Source organism: Dermacentor andersoni, chromosome 5, assembly GCF_023375885.2.
Source record: "Dermacentor andersoni chromosome 5, qqDerAnde1_hic_scaffold, whole genome shotgun sequence".
NCBI lineage: Eukaryota > Metazoa > Arthropoda > Arachnida > Ixodida > Ixodidae > Dermacentor > Dermacentor andersoni.
In genome coordinates this window covers 169,147,147-169,169,468 of record NC_092818.1, presented here as the reverse complement: position 1 = coordinate 169,169,468, position 22,322 = coordinate 169,147,147, and the positions used below count along the sequence as shown (strand labels likewise).

General features: G+C 44.9%; 1 protein-coding gene across 7 annotated transcripts in view; it reads left to right on the top strand.

Annotated features, from left to right (window-relative positions):
* The window catches only part of LOC126531607 (uncharacterized), a 95,808-nt gene that overhangs the window by 25,159 nt on the left and 48,327 nt on the right, over positions 1-22,322 (top strand). For 5 of the 7 annotated variants that reach the window (XM_072288458.1, XM_072288453.1, XM_050179214.2 and 2 more), the window contains 7 exons: positions 477-611; positions 2,677-2,811; positions 4,893-5,027; positions 7,093-7,227; positions 14,604-14,738; positions 16,799-16,933; positions 21,883-22,017. In XM_072288458.1, the coding sequence (XP_072144559.1) occupies positions 477-611; positions 2,677-2,811; positions 4,893-5,027; positions 7,093-7,227; positions 14,604-14,738; positions 16,799-16,933; positions 21,883-22,017 (945 nt within the window). The remainder of the gene's footprint in view (positions 1-476; positions 612-2,676; positions 2,812-4,892; positions 5,028-7,092; positions 7,228-14,603; positions 14,739-16,798; positions 16,934-21,882; positions 22,018-22,322) is intronic. The other 2 variants (XM_072288455.1, XM_072288456.1) reach the window with 2 other exon arrangements.

The following is a 22,322-nucleotide window of genomic DNA, read 5'->3' as shown; positions in this document are numbered from 1 at the left end:
AAAATTTCGTAAGCACTCCCTTTGCAAGTCATACTGAAGGTGTGTTCGAGTTTGCTCGGTTCCACTGAAGGCGGTAAATTTGTTCTTTCGGCCTCTCGTATTTCGCGTCTCGTGATCTTGAAATTTCCAATATTTGATTCTTATCTCGAAGCACATAGACAATTTCAATGACTAAGCTGGCTCTGCGCAAATATTTTATCAATCTGACGCCCTACAGTGCATGTCTATGCGGCTTACTATAGCTTTCAACCCTTGAATTGAAAAAACAACTCACACGTGGTATATCGTGAAAACGCAACAACCGGCTTGACCACGTAAAAAATAACAATAGTGATAAGTGATGTCATATAGTGATAATTGATAGTGATAGTGAATGATAGTGATAATGAATGAATGATAGTGATAACAATAGTGATAAGTGATGTCAAGATCCAACAATAATTGGTTGGTGATTGCGATTCAATGTCCTTATCCAGACCGTACAACATGCAACGCCGCCGAGATAGAACAATGCAAGGACAAGGACCCGCATATGGAATGCGTCTACAAAAACAAAAAAGCAGAGTGCAACTGCCCTGAAGGCATGGTTGAAGACAAAGGCAGCTGTATTGGTGAGTTGGAAATTAAGACGCCACGTACACCCAATAACCGACTGATTTTCTCATAAAGAGAGGTTGGTGCACCAACGGCACCTGTTCCCTCTGAGAAATTAGTTCAGTGCTCGTGCTATTATGGTGTGTGCTCGTAGCGCCATTCTGTAATTCTAATTGCACAATAATGGTTTGTCATACTTCGGAGTCCTCCTATCTAATGAAGACAATGTGGCATTCAAATATGGAGGCCTTCTTTATAAATACACAATCGACGATAACGCGAATACAAGCTCATCTGCGAGTCTTAAGTACAGTTTGACTTTCATAACGGTGGATTTTGACATTATACACCACATCAATTACCATAGCTTTGAGTAGGGCGGATAGTGTGCAATGACCTTTACAAGTAACGGTTAATTGCCTCTCCACAATATATTTGTGTTGATTTTGATACTGTTGAAGCTTCAGAATCTTGCAACGAAGAAAAAAGTGATAAGCGCAGTAAAAGTTCTAGGGTGTGTGTTATCAAAAATCAAAAGGCTTTTTAATGAAAGCCTCAATTTCACCAGCAACGCGGAAATTAGATCCGGATTTCGTAATCTAATTTACCTTCTTCACCGACATACGGCATATCTTCCTGCTTTCCATTCTTCAGAGGCGATAGCATTTCTGCCCGAATATGCTGTGTGACATTTGGTGCTGAGATCACTTGAATACCTAAAGTGCATTAGTTGCTACCAAAGGAGTACACGTTGCCTGGCTTGTACATGTACGCTTAAGTTTAACGATAATACTGTGCTGTTTGCACACCAACCAAGAACAAGGCGTAGGATACAGCACGGAATCCACGTTTTTCTCTCAGAATGGTGACCTGTTACTCAGCCAACGATGCATCATGCACTGTAGTCATAGAAGCTACTATATATTACCATTTATGTCACTTCGCAATGATGAGCTTGTATATGTTGCCCTTGTTGAAGTTCGTCCACCGCGTGTTTTCTTTTCCATGTATTTCTTACTTTTGTTAACTCCCAAACACCTTTCGCAACACAAAGCTTAAGATGTGTGATAAACACCAGCCCTGTTCTTCCCCGCGCGCCGCGTCTTTCGAGCTGCTTTTCTTCGCAATGAGCGCATATACCGTACGGCAAGTTGTGTTCATGGTGTGCGAAATTCATCTAGTTTCGTTGTCCACATGGCACTGCAACGAAGGGTTTCAATATTCCCTTACGCTTACCTTTAACGCTTTTAATAAGAACGACTACAAAGAGGAAAACAAAGCAAAACCTAGCCTCCCTTCATTCCAGCCAGTGAACATGTTTATATACAAGGCAAATGAATGAAAAAACTCAGGCCCTTTTCTCCTGGGATGAAGGATGACCAGCGAAGCTGTATATGTGGGTCCCTTAATGGCAAACAGCACCTCTGCCACTGGTCCCCCCGGCATTGCAATATCTCCGGGATCGGCCCACGTATGGGGAGTTTTTGCTTACCAAAACGACACGCAAATTTCCTTAGACGGTACAGATACACAGTTTCGCTGTAACATAGGAAGTGCGGATAGTCGTGAAATCTTAAAACACTCCTTGAATTACAAGATAATAGGAAAATTTCGTAAGCACTCCCTTTGCAAGTCATACTGAAGGTGTGTTCGAGTTTGCTCGGTTCCACTGAAGGCGGTAAATTTGTTCTTTCGGCCTCTCGTATTTCGCGTCTCGTGATCTTGAAATTTCCAATATTTGATTCTTATCTCGAAGCACATAGACAATTTCAATGACTAAGCTGGCTCTGCGCAAATATTTTATCAATCTAACGCCCTACAGTGCATGTCTATGCGGCCCACTATAGCTTTCAAGCCTTGAATTGAAAAACACAGCTCACACGTGGTATATCTTGAAAACGCAACAACCGGCTTGACCACGTAAAAAATAACAATAGTGATAAGTGATGTCATATAGTGATAATTGATAGTGATAGTGAATGATAGTGATAATGAATGAATGATAGTGATAACAATAGTGATAAGTGATGTCAAGATCCAACAATAATTGGTTGGTGATTGCGATTCAATGTCCTTATCCAGACCGTACAACATGCAACGCCGCCGAGATAGAACAATGCAAGGACAAGGACCCGCATATGGAATGCGTCTACAAAAACAAAAAAGCAGAGTGCAACTGCCCTGAAGGCATGGTTGAAGACAAAGGCAGCTGTATTGGTGAGTTGGAAATTAAGACGCCACGTACACCCAATAACCGACTGATTTTCTCATAAAGAGAGGTTGGTGCACCAACGGCACCTGTTCCCTCTGAGAAATTAGTTCAGTGCTCGTGCTATTATGGTGTGTGCTCGTAGCGCCATTCTGTAATTCTAATTGCACAATAATGGTTTGTCATACTTCGGAGTCCTCCTATCTAATGAAGACAATGTGGCATTCAAATATGGAGGCCTTCTTTATAAATACACAATCGACGATAACGCGAATACAAGCTCATCTGCGAGTCTTAAGTACAGTTTGACTTTCATAACGGTGGATTTTGACATTATACACCACATCAATTACCATAGCTTTGAGTAGGGCGGATAGTGTGCAATGACCTTTACAAGTAACGGTTAATTGCCTCTCCACAATATATTTGTGTTGATTTTGATACTGTTGAAGCTTCAGAATCTTGCAACGAAGAAGAAAGTGATAAGCGCAGTAAAAGTTCTAGGCTGTGTGTTATCAAAAATCAAAAGGCTTTTTAATGAAAGCCTCAATTTCACCAGCAACGCGGAAATTACATCCGGATTTCGTACTCTAATTTACCTTCTTCACCGACATACGGCATATCTTCCTGCTTTCCATTCTTCAGAGGCGATAGCATTTCTGCCCGAATATGCTGTGTGATATTTGGTGCTGAGATCATTTAACTACCTTAACTGCATTAGTTACTACCAATGGAGTACCCGTTGCCTGGCTTGTACATGTACGCTTAAGTTTAATGATATTACTGCGCTGTTTGCACACCAACAAAGTACAAGGCGTAGGAGACACCACGGAATCCACGTTTATTCCGCAGAATGGTGACCTGTTACTCAGCCAACGATGCATCATGCACTGCAGTCATACAAGCTATCATATATTACCACTTACGTCACTTCGCAATGATGAGCATGCATATTCTGCCCTTGTTGAAGTCCGTCCCCACCGTGTGTCTTCTTCCATGTATTTTTTACTTTTGTTAACTCCCAAATACGTTTCGCATCATAAAGCTTCAGATGTTTGATAAGCATCAGCCCTGTTGTTCTCCGCGCGCCGCGTCTTTCGAGCTGCTTTTCTTCGCAATGAGCCTAGATAGCGTACGGCACGCTGTGTTCGTGGTGTGCGAAATTCATCTAGGGTCGTTGACCACTTGGCTCTGCAGGGAAGGGTTTCAATATTCCGTTACGCTTACCTTTAACGCTTCTAATATGAACGACTACGAAGAGGAAAACGATGCAAAACCTATCCTCCCTTCATTCCAGCCAGTGAAAAGGTTTATATACAAGGCAAATGAATGAAAAAACTCAGTGCCCTTTCCTCCCGGAGAAGGATGACCAGCAAAGTTGTTTATGTGGGTCCCTTAATGGCAAACAGCACCTCTGCCGCTTGTCCCACCGGCATTGCAATATCTCCGGGATCGGCCCACGTCTGGGGAGTTATTTGCTTACCACAACGACACGCAAATTTCCTTAGACGGTACAGATACACAGTTTCGCTGTAACATAGGAAGTGCCGATATTCGTGAAATCTTAAAACACTCCTTGAATTACAACAGAATAGGAAAATTTGTAAGCACTCCCTTTTAATCATACAGAAGGAGTGTTCGAGCTTGCTCGGTTCCACTAAAGGCGGTAAATTTTTTCTTTCGGCCTATCGTAATTCACGTGTCGGGATCTTGTCACTTCTATATTTGATTCGTATCTCAAAGCACATAGACAAGTTCACTGACTAAGCTGGCTCTGCGCAAATATTTTATCAATCTAACGCCCTACAATGCAAGTCTATGCGGCTTACTATAGCTTTCAAACCTTGAATTCACAAAACAGCTCACACGTGGTATAGTGAAAACGCAACAACCGGCTTGACCACGTAAAAAAATAACAACAGGGAAAAAAATTTTTAGGAAAAATTTTCAACCTTTGAGAAGATTGTGTTTTATGGCAATGTCTAGCCAATAAAGTTCTCAAAGACAAAGGTAGACACTTAGGCTGCTCCTTCGATGTCAAGATTCAACAATAATTGGTTGGTGATTGCGATTCAATGTACTTATCCAGACCGTACAACATGCAACGCCACAGAGACTGAAGTATGCAAGAACAAGAACCCGCATATGGAATGCGTCTACAAAAACAAAAAAGCAGAGTGCACCTGCCCTGAAGGCATGGTTGAAGACAAAGGCAGCTGTACTGGTGAGTTGGAAATTAAGACGCCACGTACACCCAATAACCGACTGATTTTCTCATAAAGAGAGGTTGGTGCACCAACGCCACCTGTTCCCTCTGAGAAATTAGTTCAGTGCTCGTGCTATTATGGTGTGTGCTCGTAGCGCCATTCTGTAATTCTAATTGCACAATAATGGTTTGTCATACTTCGGAGTCCTCCTATCTAATGAAGACAATGTGGCATTCAAATATGGAGGCCTTCTTTATAAATACACAATCGACGATAACGCGAATACAAGCTCATCTGCGAGTCTTAAGTACAGTTTGACTTTCATAACGGTGGATTTTGACATTATACACCACATCAATTACCATAGCTTTGAGTAGGGCGGATAGTGTGCAATGACCTTTACAAGTAACGGTTAATTGCCTCTCCACAATATATTTGTGTTGATTTTGATACTGTTGAAGCTTCAGAATCTTGCAACGAAGAAAAAAGTGATAAGCGCAGTAAAAGTTCTAGGGTGTGTGTTATCAAAAATCAAAAGGCTTTTTAATGAAAGCCTCAATTTCACCAGCAACGCGGAAATTAGATCCGGATTTCGTAATCTAATTTACCTTCTTCACCGACATACGGCATATCTTCCTGCTTTCCATTCTTCAGAGGCGATAGCATTTCTGCCCGAATATGCTGTGTGACATTTGGTGCTGAGATCACTTGAATACCTAAAGTGCATTAGTTGCTACCAAAGGAGTACACGTTGCCTGGCTTGTACATGTACGCTTAAGTTTAACGATAATACTGTGCTGTTTGCACACCAACCAAGAACAAGGCGTAGGATACAGCACGGAATCCACGTTTTTCTCTCAGAATGGTGACCTGTTACTCAGCCAACGATGCATCATGCACTGTAGTCATAGAAGCTACTATATATTACCATTTATGTCACTTCGCAATGATGAGCTTGTATATGTTGCCCTTGTTGAAGTTCGTCCACCGGGTGTTTTCTTTTCCATGTATTTCTTACTTTTGTTAACTCCCAAACACCTTTCGCAACACAAAGCTTAAGATGTGTGATAAACACCAGCCCTGTTCTTCCCCGCGCGCCGCGTCTTTCGAGCTGCTTTTCTTCGCAATGAGCGCATATACCGTACGGCAAGTTGTGTTCATGGTGTGCGAAATTCATCTAGTTTCGTTGTCCACATGGCACTGCAACGAAGGGTTTCAATATTCCCTTACGCTTACCTTTAACGCTTTTAATAAGAACGACTACAAAGAGGAAAACAAAGCAAAACCTAGCCTCCCTTCATTCCAGCCAGTGAACATGTTTATATACAAGGCAAATGAATGAAAAAACTCAGGCCCTTTTCTCCTGGGATGAAGGATGACCAGCGAAGCTGTATATGTGGGTCCCTTAATGGCAAACAGCACCTCTGCCACTGGTCCCCCCGGCATTGCAATATCTCCGGGATCGGCCCACGTATGGGGAGTTTTTGCTTACCAAAACGACACGCAAATTTCCTTAGACGGTACAGATACACAGTTTCGCTGTAACATAGGAAGTGCGGATAGTCGTGAAATCTTAAAACACTCCTTGAATTACAAGATAATAGGAAAATTTCGTAAGCACTCCCTTTGCAAGTCATACTGAAGGTGTGTTCGAGTTTGCTCGGTTCCACTGAAGGCGGTAAATTTGTTCTTTCGGCCTCTCGTATTTCGCGTCTCGTGATCTTGAAATTTCCAATATTTGATTCTTATCTCGAAGCACATAGACAATTTCACTGACTAAGCTGGCTCTGCGCAAATATTTTATCAATCTAACGCCCTACAGTGCATGTCTATGCGGCCCACTATAGCTTTCAAGCCTTGAATTGAAAAACACAGCTCACACGTGGTATATCTTGAAAACGCAACAACCGGCTTGACCACGTAAAAAATAACAATAGTGATAAGTGATGTCATATAGTGATAATTGATAGTGATAGTGAATGATAGTGATAATGAATGAATGATAGTGATAACAATAGTGATAAGTGATGTCAAGATCCAACAATAATTGGTTGGTGATTGCGATTCAATGTCCTTATCCAGACCGTACAACATGCAACGCCGCCGAGATAGAACAATGCAAGGACAAGGACCCGCATATGGAATGCGTCTACAAAAACAAAAAAGCAGAGTGCAACTGCCCTGAAGGCATGGTTGAAGACAAAGGCAGCTGTATTGGTGAGTTGGAAATTAAGACGCCACGTACACCCAATAACCGACTGATTTTCTCATAAAGAGAGGTTGGTGCACCAACGGCACCTGTTCCCTCTGAGAAATTAGTTCAGTGCTCGTGCTATTATGGTGTGTGCTCGTAGCGCCATTCTGTAATTCTAATTGCACAATAATGGTTTGTCATACTTCGGAGTCCTCCTATCTAATGAAGACAATGTGGCATTCAAATATGGAGGCCTTCTTTATAAATACACAATCGACGATAACGCAAATACAAGCTCATCTGCGAGTCTTAAGTACAGTTTGACTTTCATAACGGTGGATTTTGACATTATACACCACATCAATTACCATAGCTTTGAGTAGGGCGGATAGTGTGCAATGACCTTTACAAGTAACGGTTAATTGCCTCTCCACAATATATTTGTGTTGATTTTGATACTGTTGAAGCTTCAGAATCTTGCAACGAAGAAGAAAGTGATAAGCGCAGTAAAAGTTCCAGGCTATGTGTTATCAAAAACCAAAAGGCTTTTTAATGAAAGCCTCAATTTCACCAGCAACGCGGAAATTAGATCCGGATTTCGAACTCTACTTTACCTTCTTCATGGACCAACGGCATATCTTCCTGCTTTCCATTTTTCAGAGGCGATAGCATTTCTGCCCGAATATGCTGTGTGACATTTGGTGCTGAGATCACTTAAATACCTAAAGTGCATTAGTTACTACGAAAGGAGTGCACGTTGCCTGGCTTGTACATGTACGCTTAAGTTTAATGATATTACTGTGCTGTTTGCACACTAACCAAGAACAAGGCGTAGGAGACAGCACGGAATCCACGTTTATCTCTCAGAATGGTGACCTGTTACTCAGCCAACGATGCATCATGCACTGTAGTCATAGAAGCTACTATATATTACCATTTATGTCACTTCGCAATGATGAGCTTGTATATGTTACCCTTGTTGAAGTCCGTCCACCGGGTGTTTCCTTTTCCATGTGTTTCCTACTTTTGTTAACTCCCAAATACGTTTTGCAACATAAAGCTTAACATGTGTGATAAACACCAGCCCTGTTCTTCCACGCGCGCCGCGTCTTTCGAGCTGCTTTTTTTCGCAATGAGCGCATATAGCGTACGGCACGCTGTGTTCATGGTGTGCGAAATTCATCTAGGTTTGTTGACCACATGGCACTGCAAGGAAGGGTTGCAATATTCCCTTACGCTTACCTTTAACGCTTTTAATATTGTTACACACGAGGTGTTTAACGCAGAACCAGATGAATCTGGTTGATAGGCGCGGTTGTTGAAGATCGGTCTCGCGGCAGCTTGGCCAACGTCGTTCTCTTCTTTCTTCTCGTTGTCTCCGCGGCAGGCGTGGTTCATGACAGCTTGTGACATTTCCCCGCTGGCAGACGATGCCCGCCGGGCTAGTCAGTCATCTCGTGGTTTGTAACGCCTCAGACGCGCGACGTGCGTCACTTCAGCCTTGGCCGAGCGTCGTCCACTGCTCGTGAGACGCGCAATGCGGTAGTTTACTTCGCTGACGCGCTCCAGAATAACGTAAGGGCCGACGTAGTGGGCGAGAAACTTCTGGCACAAGCCACGCTTCCGCAACGGCGTCCAGAGCCACACAAGGTCCCCAGGATCGAAGGAAACGTGGCGGTGACGCCCGTCATAGCGGATCTTGGACCGGTCCTGCGATGCTAGGGTGCGTAGCCTAGCGAGGCGTCGCGCTTCTTCTGCTCGACATAGGATCTCATCAATTGATTCGTTATCATGAGCGAAGTAGGGAAATATGGTGTCGAGGGTGTAGCGTGGCGGACGAGCATACAGAAGGAAAAATGGTGAGTAACCAGTGGTCTCGTGTCTCGCGGTATTGAAGGCATAGGTAATGAAAAGCAAGATACTGTCCCAATTCTTGTGTGCTGAATCGACGTACATGGATAGCATGTTGGCAAGCGTTCTGTTTGTGCGCTCGACCAGACCATTAGTTTGTGGATGGTAGGGCGTAGAATGGCGGAAGCTACATGAACACAGACGAAGGGTTTCTTCAACCACGTCCGCGGTAAACTGTCGCCCACGATCGCTGATTACTATGCGAGGAGGTCCATGTCGGAGTATAACGTTAGCCAGCAAGAAGATAGAAACTTCTGTAGCTGTGGCCGATGGCAATGCGGCGGTCTCACAATAGCGGGTAAGGGGATCTACGCAAACGATAACCCAACGATTACCCTTGGAGGATCGCGGGAAAGGGCCCAGAAGATCTATACCAACTTGCTCAAAGGGGACGCTAGAAGGGGGAACTGGTTGAAGCAGGCCATGTGGCGCTTGTGGCGGACGCTTGTAGCGCTGGCATTGAGAACAGCTGGCGACGTACCGTTCGATATCTTTCCGCATCTTAGGCCAGTAAAAACGTTCTTGAGCCCGGTAGAGTGTATGTGTGGAACCAAGATGTCCGGAAGTTGGGTCATCGTGCATGGCGTGTAATACTTGGTGGCGAAGGTTCTTGGGGACAACTAAAAGGTAGCGTGCACCGGTGGTCGAGTAGCTCTTCTTATACAGCGCGCCACCATCACGTAGGCGAAAGCGACTGCCTGCAGGTGACTCCTGTGCTGCCGCGAAGAGCGGTTGTAAGCTCTCGTCCTTGTGCTGCTCGGATATGAAGTACCCATATCCGGAAATTCCGGGGACACAAAAGCGATGTATTCATCAAAATTGTCCGCATCACATTCAGTTGTTTGAAGTGGCATCCGAGAGAGACAATCAGCGTCAGCATGTCGCCGGCCACTTTTGTAGCAAATAACGAAATCGTATTCCTGTAGACGGAGGGCCCAGCGCGCTAGTCGTCCTGAGGGATCCCGCAGATTCACAAGCCAGCATAGCGAATGATGATCTGTTATCACAGTGAAGGGGTGCCCATAGAGATACGAACAAAACCGTTGCACGGCGAAGATGACCGCCAGACACTCTTGTTCGGTGACTGTGTAGTTGCGCTCGGAGCGGCTCAAGGACCGGCTAGCGTAAGAGATCACGTGCTCACTGTCGTCAACACGCTGAACTAGCACAGCACCGATGCCTACGCCGCTGGCATCGGTGTGAATTTCAGTTGGTGATGAAGGATCAAAGTGCCGAAGAATTGGTTGGGATGTCAACAAGAACTTGAGCTGGCGAAACGATGAGTCGCAATCTGCAGTCCACTCAAAGGGAACGCCTTTTTGGAGAAGGCGTGTAAGGGGATGAGCCATGTCAGCAAACCGGGGAATGAATCGGCGAAAATAGGAGCACAAGCCCAAGAAACTTCTTAACTGCTTGACAGAGTTGGGTACTCTAAATGCTTCTACGGCCGCAGTCTTTTGTGGATCTGGTCGGATGCCTTCTTTAGCGACGAGACGGCCTAGCACAAGAGTTTGTCGTTCCCCAAACCGGCATTTTTTTTAATTGAGCACAAGGCCCGCTTTCTCCAAGCAGTTCAAGACCAAATCCAAACGTTTGTTGTGATCACTAAACGTTCGCCCGAAGATCAGAACGTCGTCTAAGTAGCACATGCAAACTTCCCATTTTAAGCCGCGTAATATCGTGTCCATGAACCTTTCGAACGTTGCAGGTCCGTTACACAACCCGAAAGGCATCACGTTAAACTCGAATAGTCCGTCGGGTGTTACAAATGCTGTCTTTTCTCTGTCGTCCTTGTGTATAGGAATTTGCCAGTAACCTGACCGTAAATCGATTGAGGAAAAGTAAGATGCCGCAAAGAGACAGTCGATGGCGTCGTCAATTCGTGGGAGCGGATATACATCTTTCTTAGTGACGGCGTTTAGGCGACGGTAATCAACACAGAACCGCCACGTACCGTCTTTCTTCTTCACCAATATCACGGGTGCTGCCCAAGGACTAGATGATTCTCGAATGACGCCTTTGCATAGCATTTCTTGGACCTGATCACTGATTATCTTGCGTTCTGACGGAGATACACGATAGGGTTTTTGTCGGATTGGCTGGGCGGCTCCTGTGTTGATGCGGTGACGAGTTCTGGACGCAGGAATTGATGGCGGGCCATCGTGCTGCGCGAAGTCGAATACCGAGGTATGTTTCGTAAGCAGGGCCATCAAAACTCGACGCTCGTGATCGCTGAGTGACTTGTCAATCATGGAAAGTATCTTCGAGCTCCCGGGGCTCGAGACACTGGTTGCTCCTCCATCGGGGAGCTCTGTAAGTACTGCCACCGATACGGGCGAGTCTTCCTGAAACGTGGCAATCTTTAGGCCTTGAAGTAGCACTGCCGCTTCAGTGGAACAGTTTAGCGCCCACAGCCCCGCGCATCCATTGGTCACTGAGACTACGCAGTGCGGAACTAACACGTTTTTCTTGAGGCAGTTCCGATGTACAGGTTCCACTGCAGCGTCGAACGAGATAGGAGCCGGAGATGAACAGGCGACGGCAACACGCATCGCGGATAAGGCGGGCACAACTGTATCCTCAGACACGCACAGCACACTCTCCGAGCAAGCTTCACCTTCAAAGAGCACAGGTGAAACACTGGTGTCGACACTGAGTTCTCCCGTCCGGCAGTCAACATTCGCACCACACAATTGCAAAAAGTCAATCCCCAGAATCACGTCATGCGAGGAGCGAGGAAGAACAGTAAACTCTGCATTAAAAACTTTCCCACCCAATGACACATCCACGTTACACACACCAACCGGGTATAATGATTCACCACTGACTCCACGGAAACTTGTGCACTGGTCCCAGCGAAACATAACCTTGCGTCCCAGAAGGCCTTTAAACCCCACACTCATGACCGAGACAGTTGCTCCCGTGTCGACTAAAGCCATTGTAGAGACCCCATCAATCAGTACATGAACCTTATTCTTTAGCATGAAAATAGTTGGAGGCAGTTGAGTCGGCAGCACACATTTTCCAGCGACCTCACCTCCATCGGCCGCGCTGGCTAGTTTCCCGGCGGGGGCGACACGAAACGGCGCCGAGGCGATGGTGACGTGAATCGCGGCCGGGGGTATGGTGATCGGGAGGCTCGGAAGGCTGGTGGTGGCGTCAGAGTACGGTCGGAGGCAGGGGAGCGGTAGCGGTTCCGGGTTCTTTCTTCTCCAAGGTAGGTCTCCTGGGCGCTGCATCAGTGCTCTCGAAAGTGGCTTCCTGAAGTGGAGTCTCCTGGCCACTGAGTGCGCAGTGTACGACCGCTAGACCGCATAGTCGGCGCTGACGATCCGTAGTTCGATGCTCGGCGTCGGCTACAGTACCTAGCTATATGGCCAGGCATGCCGCAGCAGTAACACACTGGCGAAGGGCGAACTTCAGAATGCGGGTTGAAGTATTCTGCCGAAGACATCGGTTGAGGGTAACGAGGCTCTTCCCCTTGAAAGTCGTAGGTAGCGGCGAGTCTTCGTGGACGAAAGTTGCGTGGGCGTGGATCAAAACGTTGAGGGGGCGAATCATTGCGTGGTGGTTCGGTCGTAATGTAATGCGGTTCGTCTCTGGAGCCGTTCAGATCCGCGACGTTCACCGAGTGGTTCCAAGTAGCCGAAGGGTGTTCCCAAAGAGTGTCTCGGAAAACGGAGGAGCTGTAACGTGGCGCCGCATAACGTGCCTGTTCGTCATGTCGCTGTAGCTCCTCGCGGACTATCTGGCGGATGGCGGACGATAGGTCTGGGAGCGGAGGACTCGTGTCAACACTTGCTACAGTTTTTACATTGGCCAGCCGTCCAAACTTTGGTGTAATTCGGCGAGTCTTCAGCGCCTCGAACGTACGGCAGTGCCGTATCAGTTCTGATACAGTGTGTAAGTTCTCTTTACCAATGAGGAAGTTGTACACGTCTTCCGCTATTCCTTTTACCACGTGTCCCACTTTATCTTCCTCTGTCATGTGAGGGTTCACGGTTCGGCACAGCTTCAAAATTTCTTCGATATAGGTAGTGCAAGTCTCGCCGGGTACCTGAGCTCTCTGGGCTAATGTGAGTTCCGCACGTTTCCGCTTTGCGTCCGAGTCACCGAAACACTTTTTGATCTCCTCAACGAAGCGTGTCCATGTAGTTAGCATGTCCGCGTGGTTGTCATACCATACCAGCGCCGTGCCAGCCAAGAAGAAAACAGCGTTCCTAAGCTGACTGGTAGCATTCCAGTTATTGTATTGGCTTACCCTTTCGTAATGGGTTAGCCACTCATCCACATCTTCCTCTGCCTTCGCCGAGAACATGCGTGGCTCTCGGTAGTGCTGGATAGGGACTCGGCTTGCCGAGGCACTGCTGGTGAGGGTATTTTGCTCTCTAGCCATGATTGAGCGCGACGGCGAAAGTCCGGCGAGGCGACGGCTTCGGCGTAGCTCTAGTGCCGGTGGTTCCGTTGTAAGTCGTGGGAGTTACCCCGCACAGCTCCACCAAATGTTACACACGAGGTGTTTAACGCAGAACCAGATGAATCTGGTTGATAGGCGCGGTTGTTGAAGAGCGGTCTCGCAGCAGCTTGGCCAACATCGTTCTCTTCTTTCTTCTCGTTGTCTCCGCGGCAGGCGTGGTTCATGACAGCTTGTGACAATATGAACGACTACAAAGAGGAAAACGAAGCAAAACCTAGCCTCCCTTCATTCCAGCCAGTGAACATGTTTATATACAGTGCAAATGAATGAAAAAAATTAGTCCCCTTTTCTCCTGGGATGAAGGATGACCAGCGAAGCTGTATATGTGGGTCCCTTAATGGCAAACAGCACCTCTGCCGCTGGTCCCCCCGGCATTGCAATATCTCCGGGATCGGCCCACGTATGGGGAGTTTTTTGCTTACCAAAGCGACTCGCAAATTTCCTTAGACGGTACAGATACACAGTTTCGCTGTAACATAGGAAGTGCGGATAGTCGTGAAATCTTAAAACACTCCTTGAATTACAAGATAATAGGAAAATTTCGTAGGCACTCCCTTTGCAAGTCATACTGAAGCAGTGTTCGAGCTTGCTCGGTTCCACTAAAGGCGGTAAATTTGTTCTTTCGGCCTCTCGTATTTCGCGTCTCGTGATCTTGTAATTTCCAATATTTGATTCTTATCTCGAAGCACATAGACAATTTCACTGACTAAGCTGGCTCTGCGCAAATATTTTATCAATCTAACGCCCTACAGTGCATGTCTATGCGGCTTACTATAGCTTTCAAGCCTTGAATTGATAAAACAGCTCACACGTGGTATATCGTGAAAACGCAACAACCGGCTTGACCACGTAAAAAATAATAATAGTGATAAGTGATGTCATATAGTGATAAGTGATAGTGATAGTGAATGATAGTGATAATGAATGAATGATAGTGATAACAATAGTGATAAGTGATGTCAAGATTCAACAATAATTGGTTGGTGATTGTGATTCAATGTCCTTATCCAGACCGTACAACATGCAACGCCACAGAGACAGAACAATGCAAGGACAAGGACCCGCATATGGAATGCGTCTACAAAAACAAAAAAGCAGAGTGCAACTGCCCTGAAGGCATGGTTGAAGACAAAGGCATCTGTATTGGTGAGTTGGAAGTTCAGACGCCACGTACACCCAATAACCGACTGATTTTCTCATAAAGAGAGGTTGGTGCACCAACGGCACCTGTTCCCTCTGAGAAATTAGTTCAGTGCTCCTGCTATTATGGTGTGCGCTCGTAGCGCCATTCTGTAATTCTAATTGCACAATAATGGTTTGTCATACTTCGGAGTCCTCCTATCTAATGAAGACAATGTGGCATTCAAATATGGAGGCCTTCTTTATGAATACATAATCGACGATAACGGGAATACAAGCTCATCTGCGAGTATTAAGTACATTCTGACTTTTATAACAGTGGAGTTTGACACTATACACCACATCAATTACCATAGCTTTGAGTAGGGCAGATAGTGTGCAATGTCCTTTACAAGTGACGGTTAATTGCCTCTCCACAATATATTTGTGTTGATTTTGTTACTGTTGAAGCTTCAGAATCTTGCAACGAAGAAGAAAGTGATAAGCGCAGTAAAAGTTCCAGGCTGTTTGTTATCAAAAATCAAAAGGCTTTTTAAAGAAAGCCTCAATTTCACCAGCAACGCGGAAATTAGTTCCGGATTTCGTACTCTAATTTACCTTCTTCACCGACCTACGGCATATCTTCCTGCTTTCCATTTTTCAGCGGCGATAGCATTTCTGCCAGAATATGCTGTGTGACATTTGGTGCTGAGATCACTTAAATACCTAAAGTGCATTAGTTACTACCAAAGGAGTACACGTTGCCTGGCTTGTACATGTACGCTTATGTTTAATGATATTACTGTGCTGTTTGCACACCAACCAAGAACAAGGCGTAGGAGACAGCACAGAATCCACGTTTATCTCTCAGAATGGTGACCTGTTACTCAGCCAACGATGCATCATGCACTGTAGTCATAGAAGCTACTATATATTACCATTTATCTCACTTCGCAATGATGAGCTTGTATATGTTGCCCTTGTTGAAGTCCGTCCACCGGGTGTTTTCTTTTCCATGTATTTCTTACTTTTGTTAACTCCCAAATACGTTTCGCAACATAAAGCTTCAGATGTGTGATACACACCAGCCCTGTTCTTCCCCGCACGCCGCGTCTTTCGAGCTGCTTTCCTTCGCAATGAGCGTATATAGCACACGGCACGCTGTGTTCATGGTGTGCGAAATTCATCTAGGTTCGTTGACCACATGGCACTGCAAGGAAGGCTTTCAATATTCCCTTACGCTTACCTTTAACGCTTTTAATATGAACGACTACAAAGAGGAAAACGAAGCAAAACCTAGCATCCCTTCATTCCAGCCAGTGAACATGTTTATATACAAGGCAAATGAATGAAAAAACTCAGGCCCTTTTCTCCTGGGATGAAGGATGACCAGCGAAGCTGTATATGTGGATCCCTTAATGGCAAACAGCACCTCTGCCGCTGGTCCCCCCGGCATTGCAATATCTCCGGGATCGGCCCACGTATGGGGAGTTTTTTGCTTACCAAAACGACACGCAAATTTCCTTACACGGTACATATACACAGTTTCACTGTAACATAGGAAGTGCGGATAGTCGTGAAATCTTAAAACACTCCTTGAATTACAAGATAATAGGAAAATTTCGTAGGCACTTCCTTTGCAAGTCATACTGAAGCAGTGTTCGAGCTTGCTCGGTTCCACTGAAGGCGGTAAATTTGTTCTTTCGGCCTGTCGTATTTCGCGTCTCGTGATCTTGTAATTTCCAATATTTGATTCTTATCTCGAAGCACATAGACAATTTCACTGACTAAGCTGGCTCTGCGCAAATATTTTATCAATCTAACGCCCTATACAGTTCATGTCTATGCGGCTTACTATAGCTTTCAAGCCTTGAATTGAAAAAACAGCTCACACGTGGTATATCTTGAAAAAGCAACAACCGGCTTGACCACGTAAAAAATAACAATAGTGATAAGTGATAGTGATAAGTGATAGTGATAGTGAATGATAGTGATAATGAATGAATTATAGTGATAACAATAGTGATAAGTGATGTCAAGATTCAACAATAATTGGTTGGTGATTGCGATTCAATGTCCTTATCCAGACCGTACAACATGCAACGCCACAGAGATAGAGCAATGCAAGGACAAGGACCCGCATATGGAATGCGTCTACAAAAGCAAAAAAGCAGAGTGCACCTGCCCTGAAGGCATGGTTGAAGACAAAGGCAGCTGTATTGGTGAGTTGGAAATTAAGACGCCACGTACACCCAATAACCGACTGATTTTCTCATAAAGAGAGGTTGGTGCACCAACGGCACCTGTTCCCTCTGAGAAATTAGTTCAGTGCTCGTGCTATTATGGTGTGTGCTCGTAGCGCCATTCTGTAATTCTAATTGCACAATAATGGTTTGTCATACTTCGGAGTCCTCCTATCTAATGAAGACGATGTGGCATTCAAATATCCAGGCCTTGTTTATCAATACACAATCGCCGATAACGCGAATACGAGCTCATCTGCGAGTCTTAAGTACATTCTGACTTTTATAAAGGTGGATTTTGACACTATCATAATCATCATCATCATCATCATCATCATCATCATCATCATCAGCCTAGTTACACCCACTGCAGGGCAAAGGCCTCTCCCATACTTCTCCAACTACCCCGGTCATGTACTAATTGTGGCCATGTTGTCCATTCAAACGTCTTAATGTCATCCGCCCACCCAACTTTCTGCCGCCCCCTGCTACGCTTCCCTTCCCTTGGAATCCAGTCCGTAACTCTTAGTGACCATCGGTTATCTTCCCTCCTCATTACATGTCCGGCCCATGCCCATTTCTTTTTCTTGATTTCAACTAAGATGTCGTTTACCCGCGTTTGTTGCCTCACCCAATCTGCTCTTTTCTTATCCCTTAACGTTACACCCATCATTCTTCTTTCCATAGCTCGTTGCGTCATCCTCAATTTCAGCAGAACCCTTTTCGTAAGCCTCCAGGTTTCTGCCCCATATGTGAGTACTGGTAACACACAGCTGTTGTACACTTTCCTTTTGAGGGATAGTGGCAACCTGCTGTTCATGATTTGAGAATGTCTGCCAAACGCACCCCAACCCATTCTTATTCTTCTGGTTATTTCCGTCTCATGAGCCGGATCCGTGGTCACTACCTGCCCTAAGTAGATGTATTCCCTTACCACTTCCAGTGCTTCGCTACCTATCGTAAACTGCTGTTCTCTTCCTAGACTGTTAAACAATACTTTAGTTTTCTGCAGATTAATTTTCAGACCCACCCTTCTGCTTTGCCTCTCCAGGTCAGTGAGCATGCATTGCAATTGGTCTCCTGAGTTACTAAGCAAGGCAATATCATATCGAATCACAAGTTGCTAAGGTATTCTCCATCAACTTTTATCCCCAATTCTTCCCACTCCAGGCCTCTGAATACCTCCTGTAAACATGCTGTGAATAGCATTGGAGATATCGTATCTCCCTGTCTGACGCCTTTCTTTATAGGGATTTTGTTGCTTTCTTTGTGGAGGACTACGGTGGCTGTGGAGCCGCTATAGATATCTTCCAGTATTTTTACATATGGCTCATCTACACCCTGATTCCATAATGCCTCCATGACTGCTGAGGTTTCGACTGAATCAAACGCTTTCTCGTAATAAATGAAAGCTATATATAAGGGTTGGTTATATTCTGCACATTTCTCTATCACTTGATTGATAGTGTGAATATGGTCTATTGTTGAGTAGCCTTTACGGAATCCTGCCTGGTCCTTTGGTTGACAGAAGTCTAAGGAGTTCCTGATTCTATTTGCGATTACCTTAGTAAATACTTTGTAGGCAACGGACAGTAAGCTGATCGGTCTATGATTTTTCAAGTCTTTGGCGTCCCCTTTCTTATGGATTAGGATTATGTTAGCGTTCTTCCAAGATTCCGGTACGCTCGAGGTTATGAGGCATTGCGTATACAGGGTGGCCAGTTTCTCTAGAACAATCTGACCACCATCCTTCAGCAAATCTGCTGTTACCTGATACTCCCCAGCTGCCTTCCCCCTTTGCATAGCTCCTAAGGCTTTCTTTACTTCTTCTGGCGTTACCTATGGGATTTCGAATTCCTCTAGGCTATTCTCTCTTCCACTATCGTCGTGGGTGCCACTGGTACTGTATAAATCTCTATAGAACTCCTCAGCCACTTGAACTATCTCATCCATATTAGTCACGATATTGCCGGCTTTGTCTCTTAACGCACACATCTGATTCTTGCCTATTCCTAGTTTCTTCTTCACTGTTTTTAGGCTTCCTCCGTTCCTGAGAGCCTGTTCAATTCTCTCCATATTATAGTTCCTGATGTCCGCTGTCTTACGCTTGTTGATTAACTTAGAAAGTTCTGCCAGTTCTATTCTAGCTGTAGGATTAGAGGCTTTCATACATTGGCGTTTCTTGATCAGATCTTTCGTCTCCTGCGATAGCTTACTGGTTTCCTGTCTAACGGCGTTACCACCGACTTCTATTGCGCACTCCTTAATGATGCCCATGAGATTGTCGTTCATTGCTTCAACACTAAGGTCCTCTTCCTGAGTTAAAGCCGAATACCTGTTCTGTAGTTTGATCCGGAATTCCTCTAGTTTCCCTCTTACCGCTAACTCATTGATTGGCTTCTTGTGTACCAGTTTCTTTCGTTCCCTCCTCAAGTCTAGGCTAGTTCGAGTTCTTACCATCCTGTGGTCACTGCAGCGTACCTTGCCGAGCACGTCTACATCTTGAATGATGCCAGGGTTCGCGCAGAGTATGCAGTCGATTTCATTTCTAGTCTCACCATTCGGGCTCCTCCACGTCCACTTTCGACTAACCCACTTGGGGAAAAAGGTATTCATTATCCGCATATTATTCTGTTCTGCAAACTCTACTAATAATTATCCTCTGCTATTCCTAGAGCCTATGCCATATTCCCCCACTGACTTGTCTCCAGCCTGCTTCTTGCCTACCCTGGCATTGAAGACGCCCATCAGTATAGTGTATTTTGTTTTGACTTTAGCCATCGCCGATTCTGCGTCTTCATAAAAGCTTTCGACTTCCTGGTCATCATGACTAGATGTAGGAGCGTAGACCTGTACAACCTTCATTTTGTACCTCTTATTAGGTTTCACAACAAGACATGCCACCCTCTCGTTAATGCTATCGAATTCCTGTATGCTACCAGCTATTTCCTTATTAATCAGGAATCCGACTCCTAGTTCTTGTCTCTCCGCTAAGCCCCGGTAACACAGTACATGCCCGCTTTTTAGCACTGTATATGCTTCTTTTGTCCTCCTAACCTCACTGAGCCCTATTATATCCCATTTACTACCCTCTAATTCCTCCAATAACACTGCTAGTCTCGCCTCACTAGAGAGCGTTCTAACGTTAAACGTTGCCAGGTTCAGATACACCACATCAACTACCATAGCTTTGAGTAGGGCGGATGGTGTGCAATGTCCTTTACAAGTGACGGTTAATTGCCTCTCCACAATATATTTGTGTTGATTTTGTTACTGTTGAAGCTTCAGAATCTTGCAACGAAGAAGAAAGTGATAAGCGCAGTAAAAGTTCCAGGCTGTTTGTTATCAAAAATCAAAAGGCTTTTTAATGAAAGCCTCAATTTCACCAGCAACGCGGAAATTAGTTCCGGATTTCGTACTCTAATTTACCTTCTTCACCGACCTACGGCATATCTTCCTGCTTTCCATTTTTCAGCGGCGATAGCATTTCTGCCCGAATATGCTGTGTGACATTTGGTGCTGAGATCACTTAAATACCTGAAGTGCATTAGTTACTACCATAGGAGTACACGTTGCCTGGCTTGTACATGTACGCTTAAGTTTAATGATATTACTGTGCTTTTTGCACACCAACCAAGAACAAGGCGTGGGAGGCAGCACGGAATCCACGTTTATCTCTCAGAATGGTGACCTGTTACTCAGCCAACGATGCATCATGCATTGTAGTCATAGAAGCTACTATATATTACCATTTATGTCACTTTGCAATGATGAGCTTGTATATGTTGCCCTTGTTGAAGTCCGTCCACCGGGTGGTTTCTTTTCCATGTATTTCTCACTTTTGTTAACTGCCAAATACGTTTCGCAACATAAAGCTTAAGATGTGTGATAAACTCTAGCCCTGTTCTTCCCCGTGCGCCGCTTCTTTCGAGCTGCTTTTCTTCGCAATGAGCGTATATAGCGTACGGCACGCTATGTTCGTTGTGTACGAAATTCATCTAAGCTCGTTGACCACATGGCACTGCAAGGAAGGGTTTCAACATTCCGCTACGCTTACCTTTAACGCTTCTAATATGAACGACTATAAAGAGGAAAACGAAGCAAAACCTCTCCTCCCTTTATTCCAGCCAGTGAAAAGGTTTATATACTAGGCAAATGAATGTAAAACCTCAGTGCCCTTTCCTCCCGGGATGAAGGATGACCAGCGAAGCTGTATATGTGGGTCCCTTAATGGCAAACAGCACCTCTGCCGCTGGTCCGCCCGGCATTGCAATATCTCCGGGATCGGCCCACGTATGGGGATTTTTTGCTTACCAAAACAACACGCAAATTTCCTTAGACGGTACAGATACACAGTTTCGCTGTAACATAGGAAGTGCGGATAGTCGTGAAATCTTAAAACACTCCTTGAATTACAAGATAATAGGAAAACTTCGTAGTCACTCCCTTTGCAAGTCATACTGAAGCAGTGTTCGAGCTTGCTCGGTTCCACTAAAGGCGGTAAATTTGTTCTTTCGGCCTATCGTATTTCACGTGTCGGGATCTTGTCAGTTCCAATATTTGATTCTTATCTCGAAGCACATAGACAAGTTCATTGACTAAGCTGGCTCTGCGCAAATATTTTATCAATGTAACGCCCTACAATTCAAGTCTATGCGGCTTACTATAGCTTTCAAGCCTTGAATTCACAAAACAGCTCACACGTGGTATATCGTGAAAACGCAACAACCGGCTTGACCACGTTAAAAAATAACAATCGTGAAAAAAAAATTTTGAGGAAAAATTGTCTACCTGTAAGAAGATTGTATTATATGCCAATGTCTAGCCAATAAAGTTCTGAAAGTCAAAGGTAGATAATTAGGCTGCTCCTTCGATGTCAAGAATCAATAATAATTGTTTTGTGATTGCGATTCAATGCCTTTATCCAGACCGTACAACATGCAACGCAATAGAGAAAAAACAGTGCAAGGACAAGGACCCGCATATGGAATGCGTTTACAAAAACAAAAAAGCCGAGTGCAACTGCCCTGAAGGCATGGTTGAAGACAAAGGCAGCTGTATTGGTGAGTTGGAAATTAAGACGCCACGTAAACCCCATAACCGACTGATTTTCTCATAAAATAAGGTTGGTGCACCAACGGCACCTGTTCCCTCTTAGAAATTAGTTCAGTGCTCGTGCTATTATGGTGTGTATTATGGTAATTCTAAGTGCACAATATTTGTTTGTCGTACTTCGGAGTCCTCCTATCTAATGAAGACGATGTGGCATTCGAATATCCGGGCATTGTTTATGAATATACAGTCCACGATCACGTGAATACGAAATCACCTGTGAGTCTTAGGTACATTTTGACTTTTATATTGGTGG